We start from the raw sequence: 21017 nt of genomic DNA, 5'->3' as shown, positions 1-21017 counted from the left end.
CAATTTCGGAATACGCCCGCGGGAATAATGATAGCTTTGTTCTGTTCTGTTCTGTTTTCTTAACTGCCGTGGACAGTTTATAAATGGGGTTTCTGTTATTGAATAAATTGTAACGAAGCACAAGAAAAACCTGCTTTGATGGGCTTGCTTTGGGCTTACTTTGTATAGGTTTACCAGAGCCAATCAAACTAAATCAATTAAATTGTGTTCGATTGAGTTCGGGAACACAATCAGATGGATTTAGTTCGATTGAGTTCGATTTGTTCGATTGAATTCGATTTGTTCGGAAATCGAACTCACTGAAAGTCTCAGTGTTCGATTTCGTTCGATTGCCGAACTCAATCGAACTCAATCCACGGATTGAGTTCGATTGAGTTCGATTGAGTTCGATTTTCGAACGTTCGATTTACTATCCCGGGAATAATCGCTGATAACTTGCGGACCTTTGCGCACTTCTGATTTGTCAGATGGACAAAATTTTAAAATAAAATGAAAAGAGTACATTCAGTTTAATATTTATTTAACAGCATTTTCTTGCTATTGTTTGTCTCCGAAAATGAAAATTAGTTTTGATCGCAAAATAAGGAAATCAAAGGAGTGCCTAATTATAATCTAATTTGTTCTTTAACGCTTCCTGACGCTATGCGTTCGCGCCTGATTTTAATATTTATTCTTTGTTGGATCTTACATGATTGGTTTCCATTTCTTTCATTTAATTTGTATCTTTTTAACCATAAAATAATGATAGAATTTTTTATTATTATTGACCTTGGTTCCTTTTTTATTAATATTTCCCGCAATTTATCATTTACTCTCGAAAATATCAGCAAATTCCACCATTTTCTTACACCGCAAAAAGCAAACACTTTCAGCTCTTCACAGAGAGCGCTCATTAGAATAACAAAGCGAATGATCATAGGCCAATCATTAGAGTTGACCCCGAGACCCTAAAGTACACATCTTTCGGCGATGACAGGCAAGTTAATATCGCTTTCCTCTGAAAGCTGTAGTGTTGCATTGTGCTCTGGTTTTGTTGGAAGGTTGACCACTCGAAAGGATGTACGGCACAATGGACACAATCTGGCAATAAGTAAATGGTAAAGGAGCGCTTCGCGATGAGCACATTGGTGATTTGGATTGTCTTTTTCAAGGTAAATTTCTGACAGTATTCGGGGAAACTGTTTGTCTTGACCTGCTGTTCTGGGTGCTCTCGTCACGGTTACAGGCCGTTTAGATAGCTTGTGATACATACTGAGGGATTTCTTTCATGTTTTTTGCAGTGCATATTATGCTCTACTATCGAAGAGTATTACGATACTGGTGAGTCATCAACCCACAATATGTCTCTATCAACCGGGGAATTCGTGTTCCGAGTACAGTATTGCTTTAAGCCGTACTGAGCTTTTTCCCTATCTCTCATAGATCATGAAGCTATTCTTTTTCATTCATTACTGCATTCTGAGATGATCTGACAATTTATGTTGTAGTTGTCACAGCAGCGGACAAATCAAAGAATTATAATTCTATCAGTCAGTATACATTTATCCTTTGTGCACACAACTTAATATCAATCCCTGGCTCGTTGGAAATGCGACATCTCTGACACAAATCTTGTTTTAAGCTCTGTAGCAAACAGCAAAAATTAAAACGTAACGATATAAAAATGGTTGTTTGTTATCTTAGAAACTGGTTTCCTACTACCTGCCTAAAGCGTGCCTAATTTGTTTTGTGTACACGATTAAATTAAGGGAAACTGCCAACTATCTTCCTCAGTAGGGTCAAATTATTAATCCTATAAAGAGTTATATTTCGTGACACAACAGGAAACTCAGACTATAAGGAATTTTAGGATCACGATTCATACCTAAAGCAGTTTTCTTTTTTGCGGTACTTGATAAAACAGAATGGTTTAATGCTAGATGAACTTTATGTGCATTATTCAAACGTTAACGTGTTTTATGGACTTGTATTTTTTTTACCACCGGAGGTAACCCGATATATATATATAATTCGTTAGTTCCGTTCTCGTTTTTAATACAAATAGAGTAAAAATTGTCAGTGCTTTCGTTATCAAGCTTTTGTTGTATCACGAAAAAGCACTATAATGCTGGCGTTCCTGCTAAAAACCCATTAATTTCGGCAATATATTCCTTTTCGTTTGCAGTTTTGGATTTACACAGCTGTTCACCTGTGTTAACTAATCTACCAGATAATGCCAATTTTTATTCATAAACTTACGCAGTCCTGACATTGATTTGAACAGTGACAATACAGGAACTTTCATCAACAAAATTTATTGAGAATTAAGCCATTTCGGACTTTCTTGCGATGGCAGTATTGAATTTTTCGCCTTAAGAGTGCATTTAATCTTGTTGATGACATGTTTACGCAAGTCCATTCGCAAACAATTACAGATGTAATTTATTCTTTTCTTGCGAAAACAAAAGTTCGTCAATTGAAAATTGGAATACGACGAAAAAAAATGATTAGTAGGTTCTAATAGTTTTTCTTTAAAGAGGAGGCACACATCACAGTGAATAATTAAGAAATTGTATTCATCTCTAAAATAACGCTGCATTCGTAACTTACTTCCGAAGAAAGTTAATACTGATAGATTACAGCATAGTCGGCGATGTCTTTTTCATCCTATTTATTCAAAAAACTTGATAAAAGGAAACTGAAAAAATGCTTTTGTTAACATTAATTATGTCGCCATGATTCAAAATATGGCTGTATTGAAATCGACAATCGGATGATTACCCATCCCTTTTCCCGATCAACATTTTACTGCAATACAAAGTCTACCTCGTAGTTTCTAATATTTCTGTAGCCTTGGGTGATTACTGATGGCCTGCACTCTCACCCATCGCTGCTAAGTCGTATCAAGGCCATCACATTTTAAGCCTTAAAATTTATAATCTACACAGTCGCTCGGCCAAACATTAGTTGCTGTTGCTGACATTAAGGACGGTGCCTACTTTTGTTACTGCGCATACGTTCTGTGCATCCCGAGATACTCGGGTTTCCTATGGGTGGTGCCAACTAATACAGGAATATTTTTGCGCACTTTAAAACTATGCGGAGAAAGCAGAACTTAGCAAGAGCTCTATGACTTGGTATCCTTTAGAAACGAAAATTTAAAGTGCACCTAACAGTAGATCTTTTTATTCGACGAAATAAATCTACTTTCTTTCTAAAGTGTTCCAGCGAAAAAATTTTTTGATTTGGTTGAATCCTCGATTTTTGGTGCTTCAGCGAAGGTTTGAAAATCGCGCCATTTTTGTTGCGCGGCCGTGTTTTGGCGGGGAATGGATCGAGCTGCTGTGACGTCACGCCAGGGACGCAGGATCTTTCGCTTTCCAGTCTTTCTACTCATGTTTTGCAATTACATCAGTGATTACATGACCTAATATGCCTTCCCGATGTGTTGTTGGAGGCTGTGGTAACGTACCAAATCTAGAAAAGGGGATAGGTCTCCATTTACTACCATATTATGGTGACGATCGTACCGTTGCCTTGAAGAGACGGAAACGATGGGTGGATTTTGCAAAACTCAAGCGAGCGAAGTGGGAACCGACGGAATATTCTCACATTTGCTCGGCTCATTTTGAGAAGGACTGTTTCACAAGACAGTTCCACAATTTACTTGGCCAAGTAAAACCATTCTGGCCACATTTAATAACAGATGAGATGGGATTCACTGTCTGGCCAAAAATTCATGCCGTTGGAGCCCCAGTCGATGTGCCTCAGTCTGACCGAAACAATAGGAAGGTGAGAAAATCTTCGATTCTTTGTATATTATCCAATGTTGTGAAACCAATTTCTTCCCTTTATTCGATCCTTTCGTCTTACTTTCGTTTCTATAGGTCTTAAAACACTTGTAGTGTTTAGAAAAAGATGTATTGCTGATGCTCTGTATATAAAAAGACGTTTTTAAGCTTCAAAACATTCAGAGGAAATGTCGCTGCGGGCGAATTTTTCGAAAGCGCTTAAAGACTTCATAAATTTGAAAAATTATTTTGCCTTCAATTCGCTTGGCAGAATAAAAAGAAAGCATCCAGCAATTAACTAAATTGTTCTAGTATACAGATCAAACAGTGTTAGCGAAATAGAATCGGAATTATAAAAGAAATCGCCGAGCGCGCTGTTTATATCCGCGCCTCGCTAAGGCAAAATTAATTCACAACAAACAGAATCGAATTATCACACTCGAAAATTCATATCTCTGCGAATTCGTGTTCAAATGGTTTCATTTTGGTCTCTTTCGAAAGCTTAACACATGTACTGGATAGAAAAAGGAATATTCCTGATGCGATGAATAAAAGAAAGCTGCTTTTAACCTTGTAAACACGAGAGGAAATGACACAACGGGTGAATTTTTCGAAAGCGCTCAAGACTTCGTAACTTTGAAGTATTACTTTGACTGCAATTTCTTTCGCCGAGTAAAAAGAAATCACCCAGTAAATAACTTCACTGTTCTAGTATACAGATCAAACAGTCTTAGCGAAGTAGAATCGAAATTGTAAAAGAAATCGCAGAGCGCGCTGTTTGTGTCCGTCCCTCGCGAACGGAAAAATTAATTCACAACAAACAGAACTATCACACTCGAGAATTCATATCTGCGAATTCGTGTCCAAATGGTTCATTTTGATCTCTTTCGAAAGCTTAACAATTGTAGTATTTAGAGAAGGATGTATTGCTGGTGCGCAGTATAAAGTGTTTTGTATCTGGCTGTCTATTCCGGGTCATCCGTATTAAAACAGGTCTTGTTCGAGGTCGCTGTTATCAAATGGGTTTGCGCTTGCTGAAGCTTCTTGTCAATAATCGTCCATTTCGATTTCGGAGATGTAAATCATTTTGGAGTCATCCGAATCTTCTAAATCCTCCTCGATCTCGTCAGACTCCTCGGGCTCCTTGGACTCTTCTGATAACCGTAAAGAAGAAGACAAACACATTCTGAAACGGACTATGTGGAGTAAATCGCAAAGAAATAAACCGAAAAATAGACGCATTCGATATCGTGTGGTCCCTGGGGTGACGTCACAACCATCCTCGTCCCAGGCTTCCTAAAACGCGGTGGTGCAACAACACAGTCCCAACTTCAAAAGCGCATAGAAAATCGAGGATTCAACCAATTCAAAAAATTTTTTCGCTGGAACAGTTTAGAAAGAAAGTACATTTATTTCGCCGAATAAAAAGATCTGCTGTTAGGTGCACTTTAAGGTAACCCGCATGCATTTGCTTCAAGTTGGAAAAAAACGCTATGCATTGCTTCGTATTTTACTGTTTTTTGGAATAATTGTTGCTTAATTATCTCTAAAAAAATGCGTGGTTCCCCCAATTTTCTTTTTCGATTTCAATATTCCTTGCAATTGCTGAGATTTACTTTCCCCTCATAGTCATAAACCACACAAAAATACTTCGGTATTAGTCCTTAAGGAATCACAATGCAATACTTATTTGTCGTTGGTTTTCGTTCATGCCACCTCCAAATTGCCTGACCCTGGGAAGAGCTTTCATACCATGATTGTTTTAAGAGAGATTTTCATCCCTCAGTGAGATTACAGAACACATAGATTTAAATTGTTAAGATTTAAACATTTCGGGAAAAAACAGTGTCCACTCCTTAAAATTATGCGTCGCCCAGTAGTTGCCAGAAATATTCAATTCTTCAAAATATCAAAATGCATAGCGCTGGGGTTGTCCATTTCGCGTAGCACCCTAAAATTGGAAGAAAAACCTTGAAACGAGGTGCTATAGATATATTAGTTTCTCTTTTACCTGTTTATTATTATTATTATTATTATTATTATTATTATTATTATTATTATTATTATTATTATTATTATTATTATTATTAGTATTATTAGTATTATTATTATTAGTATTATTATTATTATTATTATTATTATTATTATTATTATTATTATTTTAGTCTATCGATATAAGGAGAGAGCCTTTATATGGGAATTAAGTTTTCCCCTGCTACCATTGCTTATACGATTGTTTTTTTTTTTTTAACATTTAACACATATTCTAGTATTCAGTTGCCTCAGTTTGACGGCTATAATCTGATTAGTTTTATAAATTTACAGCAACAAATTATAGTGACATTAAGTAAAATTTTCTTTTGATCAGTTTACGGAAAAGCTCAATGTGTTCTTCTCAGTTCTTACATTATCTTATCTTTTTATGTTAGATTTTTGTATTAATAAACCTGATGGTTTGCAAGCTGACCCAGTGGACTGCAGGGCGTATTATGACTGCGTAAAAGGCAAAACACGCCATCGGACAGGGTTGTCAGTTGGACTTATGCTCGACCCAGAAACAAGAGAATTCCGTCATTCCGATAAAGTGAATTGCACAGTAAGGAAAGGTGAGTTTAAACCGAAAAAAGTTTATGTAACAATAAAAATATCAAACCGGGAAACAACTGCATTTGTTCGTATTCGATGAAAAAGTCGTGAAATTAGGGTTGTACATAGATTGAGATCCGTTCTTAAGTTGTGGTGTCCGTTGGGTCTTTCAAAAAGACACATTCTCAACAACTTTTTTTTGTTTTGTTTTTTTGTTGGTTTTTTTTTTTTTTTTGGACAAAACAATTTTAGCAAATAATTTTAACTATTTACAATGTTGGACTGGCTCGCAGTCTTGGCGGGCCTGTGTATAAAAGTTTAACTAGTTTTATTATTTTTTATGTATTGTGGTAAAAGAAAATAAGATAAAATAGAAAGGAGAGAAAGAAATAAAGAAAGAAAGACAGAACGTTTTACATTGGGATACAAGGTTTACGGCATGGTACGTTTGAATGAGAAATTATGAAGAATTGTTAGATTACTTTTGCTATTAAGGGCTTAACCTTAGAACCTGAGATAATCTTGTGTATGTCAATAAAGGATTTTTCTTGTTCGAGAACAATTACAATGTATAGTTAAAGTCTCTTCTTAATTCGTAGTGTATCGTGAACTTTGGACTGGTGTATCCGGGGCTGACGTGGCTGATCTAGAGTCCAGCACTTGGTTTCCATGCGCACCCTCTAAGACTAAGTTTATCGACACCTTTTGCGTTTATCATTCTCCCAACCGAGATCACTATGGTCAGCGGTTAAGGTCTTTCTTCAAAGCTCCCGAAACAGGAAATTTCATGTTCCAGACTTCTTGTGACAACGCATGCCAGCTCTGGATGAGCGACAATGAACTTCCTTCCAGGAAACGACTCATCGTAGATCAACAGCGATCCACAGATGCCTACAGCTTTGACCGGTATGTTAGCTTAGTATAGGTAACTCTATGAACTGATTTACTATAGAGATGCTTAGTCATCTATAGCCTGCCCCAGGCGTTCATATAGTAGGGTGCTTAAGCAAAGACGACGGCGACGGCAACGACAACGCCGCAAAACAATAGGTTTAATGAGAAAAAACAATCGCTCTGCACGTGTGTTTTACATTTTGGTACATTTCGTTTGCCGTCCTCTGCAAAACAACAACGTGAAATGACCACATTTAAGGTTTTGTGGAGAACGTACGCCACTCCTACCAATTTGGTTCCTGGATAGTTCTTCATTTTTGTAAAAGTTTAGCGGGTTGAGATAATCGCGAAGTAGCACAAATGAAATAAAGATATATTTTCGGGTGACGATTTCCATGCCGTTGCTGTCGTCGTTGCTTAAGCTTCCTAGTGGGAAGCGACGCGACAGAAAATTGAAAGACGAGAGAAACTGGGCTCGCATTGCGAACGACTGGAACAAAGTCGTTTAATACAAAAAGGACGTATCAAATATGGTGCCAAAATTGAAACTGAATTGTGTTTTGCAGGAGAGATGACCAGTCTTCTGAAAGAATAAAAATGATAAAGGGAAATCTGTACTACATGGAACTTCTACACAAAGAGAAGACTGGCATCGATTTTATGTGCGTTGGAGTAGAGTTTCCTACCTTGACAAAAGAGCGGCCTGTGTCATCAAGACATTTGGTGATGGGGAAGGCAGGTACGAAAGGAGAATAAGAGAATGCTTGTGGTCTTGAATAGAGAAATTATCGTCAGCTTGCAATGGAAATAGTTTGTGTGAAAGTGAATTTATGGTGATTATACTGGGCACGAGATCACTGAAGTTCAAGCCCTAGATAAGTTCGAGTCATGAGTCAACTTCAAATCAAGGTCAATTATGACTTTTTCCTCCTCGCCTTCAATCTTTAAATGTTTTTATAGTTTGCAATTTTTGTTTTCTGAAAAGTTGCCAGTGATCGATGGATGTCGCAACAGCCCTATTTGATTCATTATCAATACTGCTATCTATTGCTGTTCGCAGCTGTTCGGGTGAAATTTTTACTTAGACGTACTTATTTCTACAAGTATTAGTCATAATACTTCTGAGAACTTTGAAAAAGGTTTTCCTAGACACTACACTTCTCTGTTCACTTTCATCATTTATATATTTATTTATTTATTTATTTACCTCTGCTTTTCACTTTCATTTTTCCTTTTTTTGGCCTAACTATGATTAATATAACTAAGTAATATATTTTAAGTTTTACTGTAGCTCTGCCATTGATTTTGGTCCCATGCGTATACTTTGTTTTAATTACTCAAATGAGGGAGCCCATTCCTTATAAGCCCGCGGTGGCTTCCCTTGGGCTTCCTCGCGATTAGTGTTTTGAATAATAATAATTTGCATTTGTACACTTTTTATGGCAAAACAATAAACTGAAACTGAAACTGAATCAGCAACATCTGTATGATGATAACAAAAAAATAGGCGTAAAATTGCTAACCTTTATTTACCACCGATTAGACTGCGAGAGAATGTAGCAAAGGTATAATCGTTTGGTCCAGCTGACTCGAACTTGACTCGCGTTTGATTATATGAACTTAAATTATCATACCTGGTATATGTAAACTGCTGATCAATGACCTTAGAGAAGAGAAGTTTCTCTCAGTGATATATTATAATATAATATAATTTTGCCTTTTGTCAAGTGCAGCAATCGCAGGAACGCCTGGAAACATTGACCCCTCGTTTAACCGACATTTTTGAAAAAATGCACGGACATATCCAGTTTACTCTTAAATTTGCTGCTAATGGTGACATTCTTTCGTTCCTTTGTTTGTTTAGGCTCGTTATATAGTTGCTTTTATTGAGTTGCCCGCGATTTGCATTCGGTTTTAACTTCATGACCGAGCATGGTTTTTGAACGACTCTCACTGGCCACCAGACGAATTTCAGTTACTCTTCAGGGTTTTTACATTAACATTCAAATAAAAAAAGTCTATGTATGATTGTCACATCTACAACTAAGAGTGAAGTACTTCCCAGAACCTAGTCAACGTTAATGAATTGCAAAAAGCTTTGTTTCCGGCTTTAAAGTTTGCAAGGCTCGCAACCAGTCATCGGCCATCGGCATCGTAAACTCATCTTTTCTTTCATACAGAGCTAGATCTCATTGGTTGCCAAAGCAGCGGGCCGTCACTACAAAATGCCAAATGTGTTGCACAGACCTGCGATAACCCTCAAAAGAAGGTAAAACTGCGGATTTATAGCTGTTTTTTTTTATTAGCCTTTTTTTTTTTTAATTCTAACCTGGGTCATGTCCTCAAGACTGCTTGATTTCACCTTCTCAAACTCATTAATAATTCATCAAGAGAAAACAAAGAAAATCACTACCGTGAACGTGGTTTGGATATGTGATCCTAATTACCATAAACTTTTGCCAACTTTAGCCTTGAATTTCTCGAAGAATTATTGATCATTTGAGAAGCCATATCAAACACACGAAAGTGTGTTTCATCAGATATCCAAACACCTCGAAGTCGTTTAAAAAAACTCGGCTGCGCCTCGTTTTTTCAACCTACTTCTCAGTGTTTGGATATCTGATGAAACACACCTTCTCGTGTTTGATATATTACTTGAAGGAGAGACGAAAGGATATTTGAAAGTGGGGAGGGGGAGGGGGGGGAGTGGTTTTCTAAGTTTGACACGCTGAAAAACTGACTGAGAGAAAAAGGTGGTGTTCCTAAGTTGTGCATTAACTCAAGGTTTCTCCTGTTTTTAGCTCCAAAGCTTCAAGAGATCAATGGATATATTGACGAAACAATTGAAATTATTGTCTTCAAGTGATTCAGCTTCGGCACAACGAGAACTTGCGCAAGTAACAAAGGTAAGCGTTGTTCTCTATATTAACCTCTGATCACTGAGACCCAATGTTAGCAGCCCTCTTATTTCGTCTGACTTGGTTTCTTGCTAAAATTGGTTATTTTTTACGTTTCACCTTTTCCGCGAGATTGTTTCCCCAAGTGAAATGAAAATAGACACTTTTTACTAAACGTCTCGCTGCTAAATAGTTTGGTTCCGTGAGTAAAACAAAGTGTCATGTTAAATTACTTCTAATTTTAAAATCGCCTGAAACAGGAAAGCGACGAAGTGGCTAAATTTTGGACTGTTACAGTCTTTGATCGGCCTGTAGTCCCGCAAAGGCTTGAATTACTGATCCTTTACGCCTGAATGAGATTTTTTTGAACTTTTAGTTCAAGTAAACATATAACATTGATAGGGTCTTTGAACTCGTAAACGTGTGTCCTCCCCATTTGTCAGGAATGTTATTGTGCAAAACAAAAGAACAATTTTTTGGCGTAGTATGAAACTATAAATTCTCAAATGCACAATCCTTTCAAAATCCCTTTGTTTAAACACGCATTAATAGCACAAAATGATTAAATTGCTCGTGACTTCGTTGCTGGTACTTCTTGTCTCTAATGTTAATGCATAAAACAAAACAAACAAGATCAGGAATAAAATGCCACTCTCTCTGCTATACATATCGTCGTTAAAGTGCACCTAACCCCCATTTTTTTTTTTTTTTCGCTTAAATAAATCTTTGCACCTGTTCGAAACGTATTGAGCCTTTTTGCGCCTATTTTCAACCAAACCTTGACTTTTTATTGGCTGTAAAAGTTACGAAATCTAGCCATCATCTGTCCCGTGACCGAGCTAGTGAGGGGCATGGGTCTATTCCTTACATGACGTCACAAACTGCTCTGCATGCATTTTCACAAAGACTTAATACAATGCAATTCAGTTTGTGCCGTCAAGTAAGGAGTAGACCCATGCCCCTTACTAGATTTCGTAACTTTTACAGCCTTTAAAAAGTCAAGATTTGGTTGAAAAAGGCGCCAAATAGCGCAACATGTTTCGAACAGGTGTAAAGATTTATTTAAGAGAGAAAAAAATTGGGGGCTAGAAGCACTTTAATGTTAACTTGAATAACCATTTGCTCCATTTCTAGCTGAGTTTTCGAGCTGGGTAGGAAATGTACAATGCTTTGTTTTAAAAGTGTTTTCTTTTCCAAGGAAAGCGCGAAGACTATAAACAATGTATTGGAAGATAAAAAGAAATTTGAGTGGCGCAAGTCTAACTCTTCCCTGGCTATTAAAATTGCCGAGGTGACAGAGTCATTTGGTGAAGAACTGGCTCGCAAATGGACCAATGAGACATCTAATGTCGGCTCACTGGAGCCAAACATTGGTAAGGTGAAATTTAGTCTTACTGACGTTTTGAGATAGACAATCTCAGAAAGGGAAGGGACGACACTCTAGGCCTTTTCTCGTGTTTGCCAGAAATAATTTCAGTGTATTATTGTTATTTATTGTCGCACGTTTCTTGCTGTTACAATGCTTGAAATTTACTCATATTATTAATTAATAAATAAATAACTAAATTTATTTATTTATTTATTTATTTATTTATTTATTTATTTATTTATTTATTTGACAAATTCGGTTTTCCCAGGCCCCAACTCCGATGTAGTGTTAACGCCATCCACGCGTGAGAATTACAGTATCCAAGAATTAGCATGTAGCTAGCTCCTATTTTAATAGATAGAAGAATGTTAGGGAACCAATTCTGTAGGTCTTTCCAATAAATTTTGCGGAGCTTTCCCCCCATACCAATTTACGTACATTTTGCCCTTGGTCTCGTCGAGGAACTGTTTCGTCACTTTGGTTGTTGAATGTTGTTACCCTAGAAACCGAGATGAAACCATGAACAATTCATTGTTGCCTGATAGATTTCAGGAAAAGTCACAAAGTTACGAATGTTCAAAGTCGGCGTGGCCCCATTCAACCCCCTCACCTCCCCCAGACTGAAAATTGTTTAAAGTTAAATGTCTTTAACTTAGTATCTTTCTCATTTAGCGTTGCAAGCGTCAGTGTTGTCTGACAACTACAGATTTTCAGCGCCTACAACGGATAAACATTGGCGAGGAATTGACGATTCCCTCAGTTTAAAAATAACAGGTAAAGATGTCAGTTAAACTATTCGCTATTTTGCCTTCTCCAGTTGTGAATTGAGAGAAAAAAAGGTTTAGCACTACTTGCCTTCCGATCTTCCTTTATGCCTTCCCACTACCTGTTTCTGCCACACAACAGGAATTCATATATTTTTTTCTATCTCATGTAGGCAGTGATCCTCAAAGCAAGGTGAAAGCGTTCAGCGTCATTTACAAAAGTTTGCATGAAATGCTACCATCTACCCTAAAAATAGTCGCAAAGTAAGTAAAATGGATAGTTGTTAAACAATTCAATCGTCATTGCTTCATTCAGTTTGTCTCTAGTCAACAGCAAGAAGTGTACTATTGTTTTGGGGGGAGCCTTAACTTAAACACTACTTTGTTAATTACTTTGTTAACGTTGTTATTGTGTCTCACTGCTTATGTTTTGTTGCTGCGCATGCTTATCTACGCTAGCGCTAAAGGTAAAGTCCCTCAGTAATGCAATTGATAAAGAAGAATAAGTATCCTCACCGGCTTTGCATTTTAATTTTTCGCAGAGAAAATAAAAATGAAGAAGGGATTTATCAGCTTAACAGTCGTATCATTGGAAGTCTTGTGACTCCACAAGATAAGAAACAAAAGCTCGATGCTCTTGTCACCTTCGAACATATTGAGGTAAAAAGACATGTCTCTCTCTATCGAGCTCACACATAACACTGTTGGAAACACAGTCTAATTGAATTCACACTGGTTATGTTCAAAGCGTCTGAGTTTTTGCCATCATGTGCGGACTTCAAAAAGAATGTAGTTTGGGCGTCTTGTCATGCCACCCAGTGGGATATTAAAGGATAAACGACAATCCTCTGGCAAACAGGTTTAAACGTACATGCACAACAAGGGAAACAAAGGAATAAATCGTGCTATATATAATTTAAACAATTTGGTGGTACTCAGTATAATCCCTAGCAAAGTTACTTATGTCGACAGCACGAGTAACATTAAAGTAACGATCATTTCAAGCAGTATACTTCAAGGTATGCTTTTTTCTTATGTTTACAGCAAAAATCCAATGAGACCCTTGTCCCAATATGCGTGTGGTGGGATTTCAATGCTGGGTGAGTGCTGGACAAAAATATATACTTACAAAAAAAAGGAGAATTTTAGAGGTTTCGGAGCAGTAGTAGTAACATTAGATGTGCCCCTCTCCTTTCCATACACTTGGATGTTTTTAAATTATAATGTATATTTTAGATACTATTTGATTGGATAAATATTAAAATGAAAAAAGAAAAAAATGACAGACCCGTTAATTTTGTCAAATAATGTTTGATTTGTCCTGAATTATCCTGCTAGCCTGTTTTCCCAGAACGTTCCCACCTTTCTCCAGTAATTAGTGACTTGAAATTTCATTGGGGAATGTGCCGTGCAACAAAAAAGGAGCTACGAATCAGGGGCAAAGTTTGAATGTCTGCAAAAGGCGCAAGATATTTGCAAATACATCGAGCGATATCAATCAATCAATCAATAAACTTTATTTATTCACGGTAGAAATTAAAGCTAGAAAGCTTATGGGGCCGTGCCAAAAAGAAAAAGGTAAAAATACAAACTACCATCATTATCATCATAAAATCAGTAACTAATTTAGATATTACAAGTACAGTAATTGATATTGCAACTAATGTGAGAGAAGTGAAGCCACGCTTAAATGAGCTGCTTTACAACTATGACTCAGTTTCAGCACAAACCTTCCTATGAGGTCACACTTTCTGAACGAGGAAGTTAAACTATAAAATCGTCGTTACCTGATCGTCGTACAACTTGAATTTATCAATCTCTCTAGAACTGTAAATAGCAGTGGTATGTGGTCGACAACTGGATGTGAGTTGGACGTCGCATCTTCGAATGACACTCATTCCGTCTGTAAATGCAACCATCTTACCAACTTTGCCGTTCTGATGAAAGTCAAGTCAGAAACATCTAAGGTAATCAAATGAAGTTGTTGCTCACCAATGCTACATAAATGGAACGACGGCCTGAATGATACACCGAATATTTTCCGTTGTGTGACCCCACGCGACACAATATTCCCATCTAAAACTGGAGTATTTTTTAATTAACTGGCCCCATTTAACTTTTTCCAGTTAGAGCACGAAGTAAATTATCTATGAAATAAACCTACAGCTGGACTAGCAAAGATCAATTATATAATTAACTACCTGGTTATGGTCTACTTGCAGTTTTCTTCTGTGCAAGCCTGGAAGAAAGTTATAAAAATATGATATTCGCTGATGTTTGCATTCTTCTTATCTGTTTCCCTCTTTAATCTTTTATTTTAGAAGACTTTATAACGTTAAACCTCTTTGTTTCTTAGTTGGATGAGTCCCATGCTACGGCGTTAGAGATCATCACTTACGTGGGCTGTGGACTGTCTCTGTTTGGAGTTACGCTGACAGTCGTCATCATATCCTGCTTGTCGTAAGAAAAGTGTTATCTTATGAATGATCCTTAATTCAACGTCCATTTAACAAATGTAGAGGATGTAAACCATTATATTACTTTATTAGTATCATATTGCCATAGCTCGTGACGGGCATTAAGATAGATTAAGGCTGTAGCAGATTTTATGTTATTATTATTTCAAATGTGCTCTAGCCTATTTTATTGTTATTATTACAAGTACGGTTTCCGCCAACCTGACAAATGTTTTAGTCTCGCTGTTAGCATAAACCATGCATTCTTTCATGACTTTCTTTACATGCTATCTACTAGGATGTTCTTCTTCCAACTACGCCTGTGTCAGTGACTAAGAGAAAAATCATCTATCATTTCATCAGGCTTGAAACATAACATCACATTACTTTCACAAATACTATTCAAATCCCAGCTGGTCGTAGTCAGGATGTTTGTCGCGTGAACCTAGTTTAATAGCCTAGCTTTCACAAGTCTCCTGTAGCTCAGAACATCCAAACTAGTAATCGGAAGGTCATAGGTTCGGCTCCTGTTGGGAGAACTAGACGTTTTTACTACGTATGCCTGTACCACTGATTGAAATGGAAAGTACATCTATCAAGTTAAATATTCTGTGATAAACACATCAATTCCTGTCATTTCCATACCATAACTGTGCACAACGACTCAAACTGAGTCGGCCTCAGATTTAGAGTTGTGACCCAATCTAAGAAATCGAAATTGGTAAATGAAGAAAGTATGTACTTGGCGTCATCGTCGTTAGTTGGTGCACCGTCAACAAGAGTTTTCTCTTTAGCTTCTGTTGTCACGGTATACCAACATGGTCGCCAAGCCATTGTGATCTAATCTCAAGCGATTGGCTGCGTAGGCTCCATAACTGTGTGTTTTATTTTAATTCCACAGCGGTCTGCGGTCAGAGAGGAATCTTATTCACCTTAACTTGTCGGTGGCTATCGGGATCTTTCAAATTATTTTCATTGCAGGAATTGAAGCAACTAGTAGTGAGGTAAGTGTATTCCTTTTGGCAAAGCGATTCACTTAGTAACTTAAAATTGCCATCATAACACTCTCGTTAAATAAACATATACTTTAAGCATCCAAAACGCAATGAGAACTCATAACCAGGATCTCGTCTCTTTATAGCAACCTAAAACACAATATCATATATTCTTTAAATTAATTAATTAATTGATTGATAAATATAGCGCCGATATAAAAATAAACATTTAGTTAGCATGTCATTTGAAATGGCAAGGACTGATCCTCGTGATATTAGTTGAAATAAAAATTTCAAAGGAAAAAAGTTTGAAATTTAAGTTGACGTATTACCTTTTCGTTTTCTTTACAGATCGCCTGTACGTTAGTAGCTGTATTACTTCACTACTTCCTGCTGGTGTCGTTTGCCTGGATGTTGGTCGAGGGAGTGTTTCTTTACGTTATGGTGATCACTGTATTTGAAAGCAGTAAAGAGCAATTACGTGTATACGGAGCATGCGCTTATGGTAATCAATTTTAATATGGCTAAGACATTTAAAAGAGACGAGGAGCATAAAATGTAACTTAACGTTTCTCGACTAGTGATGTGTATTGTAAACTGTAAGTGGTCTTTTCTGTTGAAGATAAACCACCAAGAGTAACTTAATTTTATTTTTGTGCGGTATGCAGCGTTGATAAGTCACAATAATAAGGGTATTAGCATTCTTAGAACGTCATATATGCATGTATATATGTTTCTTATCTTCTGTCCAATGTTAATGGGATTCTTAAAGAACTAGGTTACCCATTTTTCTTTAACTTTGGAAAAACGTCGGTCTGTTTCTTGGTGATCACGTTACGAGAAAGAGTGCCCAACAATGTGTTATCTCTTAAAGGAAATTGAGCGTAAAGAAGTGGGTGAGCTTCAACCTCGTTCTCGGGGTCTCTCCTCCAGTTCCCCATCAGGGAGCGAGAGAGAGACGTGAAGAGGAGAGACCCTGGGAACGAGGTTGGGTGAGCGTACATTTATATACATCCCTATGCATTCGTTGATGGACTTACACACGTGATACTTGAAAGTATTTTTGTATTTTACTACGTTTTAGGTATACCTGGTATCATTGTTCTTATTGCTGCTACTATTGCGCATGACGGTTACGGTACAGAATCCAGGTAAAACAAACAAGTTACTATTAAAACACGTTTAAACTGATTTGATGTGTGAACTTCACGAAAGAAAAAAAGGGAACCGTGTCTATTATTGTCTATTATTACAGCACTACATAGTGATTACTGAATGTACGTTCACTTTATTTGTATGTTTTTAGCTGTTGGTTGTCGATTGCAAATGGAGTCATTTATGCATTTGTAGCACCTGCATTGGTAATAATCCTGGTAAGTCGAGATATATTATAAGGGATTTGGGATATCTATTGTTAATAAAAACGATGGTTGGTTATTTGCGTGACTGCTGATGTTTTCTATTTTGGACGGTGCTTCATGTGGGGATGTAAAAAAAAGGCAGGTAAAAGGGTTGGCTGGGCATCTGGAAGGGTGAGATCATGAATTGAATGACAGCGTCAGCCTAATGTATAGTTTGGATCTTTTCAGGCAGTGCAGAGGCACAGGGTTGAGCTTTCAGTTAAGCTACCTTGCTCATTGAAAGAACATTTTACAATAATTTTCTTATCTTGTTTATTAATCATTAATCGTTCTGGAATGATATTTCCTAGAATCAGCCTCAGGTTTGGTTCGGTCCTGTAGTTTCCTTTTCTTAACGCTCAATGACAATAACCAACATTCATTGGCATTGACCACCCCTAGTGTCTATCTGAAATTCGCATTCACATAAGGGGCATTCATAACACATAATATAACATAACATAACATTTATTCAGGAGGCTTCAACACAAATACAAAAACATCCTGAATAGGGAAATAGTGAGGTTAGCCCTGTATAAAAACAATTTCCCTAACTAGAAACTTACAAAAATATTTTAAAATTTCTAGAACTTATAAAATTCGATGGCTACTGATCTTTCATTACTTCATTAATTCTAAACTGCGCCTTAAAGCAGTCTGGCAAAGACCCGCCCAGAGGGGAGTGATATTTGATATCTAATTTGATATTTGCTATTCATTTTTCCAAAAAGAACTAATTATCGAAAATGATGTGGAAACGAGAATTGCTCACGATTGATATATGCTTCAATGTCAACAAAATACTCTCTTAACTTAGAAATTTTAAAACAGAAGATAACCAAATTGAGACTTAAAAAGTCATCTAGCATCGTTGAACATATTTCGATATCGGATCCATTCATTACTGATTTACAATTGCTTTCAACCTTAGGTGAATACAGTTATCCTTGGAATGGTTATCAGAGAGATCATAAAGATTCAGACTAATGGTGTCTCCCATTCAACAAAGTTTGATCTAGTCAAGTGAGTGACAGCAACCTCGTTCACTATGTTTGGCATATGTTCAATATTAAGCTGTTATTCAGAATTAATGGAGCATTTTAAGTCATTGCCAAAACAATAAGATGTAGACTAGAATAAGAGGTTATGGAGTGTCTTTTGGTGTGTTTATGGAGTGTAATGAGCATCAGGTAATTGCAAATGATGAAAATATATTTATCCGTTGCCAGCTCGCGAAGCCCGCCATTAAAAATAAGGTACAATACAATGCATGCGCAATGCAATGCAATACAATATAATACAATACAATACAATACAATGCAATGCAATGCAATGCAATGCAATGCAATAACTTTAGTTAAAGAGGAGACGTAATAACCTGTTACAGTTCTCTATAACTTACGCTCACATTTGCCTGCGCTGAGCATTTTAAGTCATTGCCAAAACAATAAGATGTAGACTAGAATTAGAGGTTATGGAGTGTCTTTTGGTGTGTTTATGGAGAGTAATCAGCATCAGGTAATTGCAAATGATGAAAATCCGGTCTTTTGACTTATTACATTTATATTTCTTTTAACTTTATCAGATCTGGCGTCAAATCAGCAGTGGTTCTTTTTCCTTTGTTGGGTATTACATGGTTGTTTGGTATCCTGGCACTTGATAGTAAAACCATCGTGTTTCAATATCTCTTCGCTATTTGCAACTCATTGCAAGGTTTCTTCATTTTCATATTCCACTGCCTGCTTAATTCAGAGGTAAGAGGCAGCATTGTAAACTCAATGTACTAGTTTATTTAAATTTATTAGAAACATATCCGAAGCAGTCAGTGTTCGGTTGAATGTAGGAAGGCTGCACGAAAAAGTTAGAGAGGTGATGACCATAAGAAAAAAAAGGCTATTTCTGTTTATAACTTTTTAACAATGATTTCATCAAGTACTAGCATTTCAAGTTGGCAAAGTAGCATTTACTATATACGTATAATCAACAGTGCTTTGTAAAATTCATAAATTCAATTAAACTTTAATGGAAGCTCCTTTTTTGGGAACCATCATCTTCTGTCATAGTTTAAGTCTGGGATAGCTGCCAAGAAACTAAGGGAGCTATTAATAATTTAAGCTGCCTTCAATGTGATATGGTCATTAGAAGCAAGCCAGCTATCGATCGATCTCTTAATACATCCGCAAAGCAAACGAGATTACAAGATTGTGTTACTAGTCGGCATCCTACGCAAAGGCATGCAATGTACAGTACTGTTGTAATGTTCCCCTAGCTATATAGGATTGAATCATGCTGGTCAAGGAGAAATACATGCAGAGGAAAATGCTAGGCAATATTTTCAACGATAGGGAGAAGACAAAGGTCCAAGACATTACCACCAGTGCGTTAATAATGAAAAAGGAAGTGAACTAGGCTTGTAGCCCGAATGTCTAACGGTAGTTGGATATCAAAGAGCAATATCGAGGCCCAGAAATCAAGAGGGAAGTAAACCATCAAATATATGATTTAGACAGCTGCTACAGGGGAGTAGTATGGTAGAGATCTCCAATGGTATATAAGGTGTTTGTGACTGAATATGGTGGAGAGCCACACCCAGCAGTTGATGGATGAAACCTGAATTGTGACTCAGACTACTTTTATAACGATTGGAATTTAAATGCAAGTAAGATCTATTCATATTACTTATGACGTAAAATAGGTTTTTATGGAAGGGCTTTATTTTGTTTGTTCATTCGTTATTAGATTCGAAAAGTAATCCAAAGAAAGAAAGAAATTTGGACAAGTCGTCGAACAACTTTGTCGCCTTCATCGTTGCCAGCCTCTTCAGCTCCTGCTGCTTCAACATCTAAAGGCGCTACAGTTTCGGTAAATATTAACTGATTTTAATCTTTTCATAACATATGGACTTGGAATTTTGCGTTTTTTAATACGACAACAAAAGCCTAGTTTCTGATTCTGCAAATGTACCGCTAAAATTGATCTCGGGTATCTGAAACGATTAAGGTCTTCCGACATGAACCATTGCCTTAGACGTATCCGGATTGGTTGCAGACAAGAATATTTTTTCTTAACAAGTGATTTCAATTACATATGCATTTGGTTTGGAATTACGCCCTCCTTTGCAGATTTTGCACTTATGCACTCTCCAGTTAGTTTTGAAAGTTTAAACTGAATCAAACGCCATTAAAGTATATTTTATCTGTTTTCACAGGATGCAAAAATGATGTCTTTATCCGAGGATACATACGATGGTGAGCTGGCATTGACCGGTGGTCAAGTCGAGCCCAGACCCCAACCAGAGGAAAATCACAACACGCATGAGCAAGCTGATATCACACCGGCAAACAAAGCAGCCAATGAGCATCAAGCCCCGCCAGCTTGGCTTGAGAGGCAAACTAGTCAGGGGTCATTTAAAGTTAAACTGCCACCTGTTACAGCGCCAGTGAACAAAAAGAAAAAGAAACACCATCGAAACCCGAGACAGAACAGTAAGGGAAAATTGAATGCAGCGATAGAACCTGTTCAGGAGGAAATGATGAGAGAAAATGTAAACGCCTGAAAGAGTGATGTTTCATGGATTAGATACGATGCCTACTCAGGATTCGATTAACCATAGGTCGAGAAATTTATCTCTTTAAATTCACTAAACATTCGTTAAAAGTGCCGGACTAACACTAAACGAAGCTACCTTGAGGACTAAACGAGTGCTAATATACTTAAGGTTAGATAACTCTTGATCTAATGGGGCTCTCATTACGCCCTATGCTAGTTTCCTATAGCCTGCTATCTTCCAGCAGTCTTCATTTTGCATTGACCGCATAAAAAGAAAATTTCTTAGGGGGCTGTAGACTAAATCTACAGATCTAGAGCAATTGCTCAGGGATTTTCA

At 37.1% G+C, this 21017-nt stretch overlaps 1 protein-coding gene across 1 annotated transcript; it reads left to right on the top strand.

The window, feature by feature from the left end:
* The first annotated feature begins 979 nt into the window (after nt 1-979).
* LOC146474967 (adhesion G protein-coupled receptor L3-like) lies at nt 980-20792 on the top strand. Its single transcript, XM_085116710.1, has 22 exons — nt 980-1151; nt 1281-1320; nt 6200-6376; nt 6956-7262; nt 7817-7989; nt 9431-9519; nt 10052-10156; nt 11346-11520; nt 12189-12290; nt 12454-12544; nt 12823-12940; nt 13325-13380; nt 14106-14247; nt 14637-14740; nt 15638-15740; nt 16083-16236; nt 16816-16882; nt 17038-17104; nt 18063-18154; nt 18717-18885; nt 19871-19993; nt 20340-20792. The coding sequence occupies exons 1-22, from the start codon at nt 1095-1097 to the stop codon at nt 20685-20687; spliced, it is 2859 nt and encodes a 952-aa protein (XP_084972836.1). The 5' UTR covers nt 980-1094; the 3' UTR covers nt 20688-20792.
* Nucleotides 20793-21017: the final 225 nt, after the last annotated feature.

Source organism: Pavona decussata, unplaced genomic scaffold (assembly GCF_977016875.1).
Source record: "Pavona decussata unplaced genomic scaffold, jaPavDecu1.1 SCAFFOLD_87, whole genome shotgun sequence".
Taxonomy (NCBI): domain Eukaryota; kingdom Metazoa; phylum Cnidaria; class Anthozoa; order Scleractinia; family Agariciidae; genus Pavona; species Pavona decussata.
Note: the sequence above shows the minus strand (reverse complement) of the source record. Positions and strands in the feature narration are given on the sequence as shown.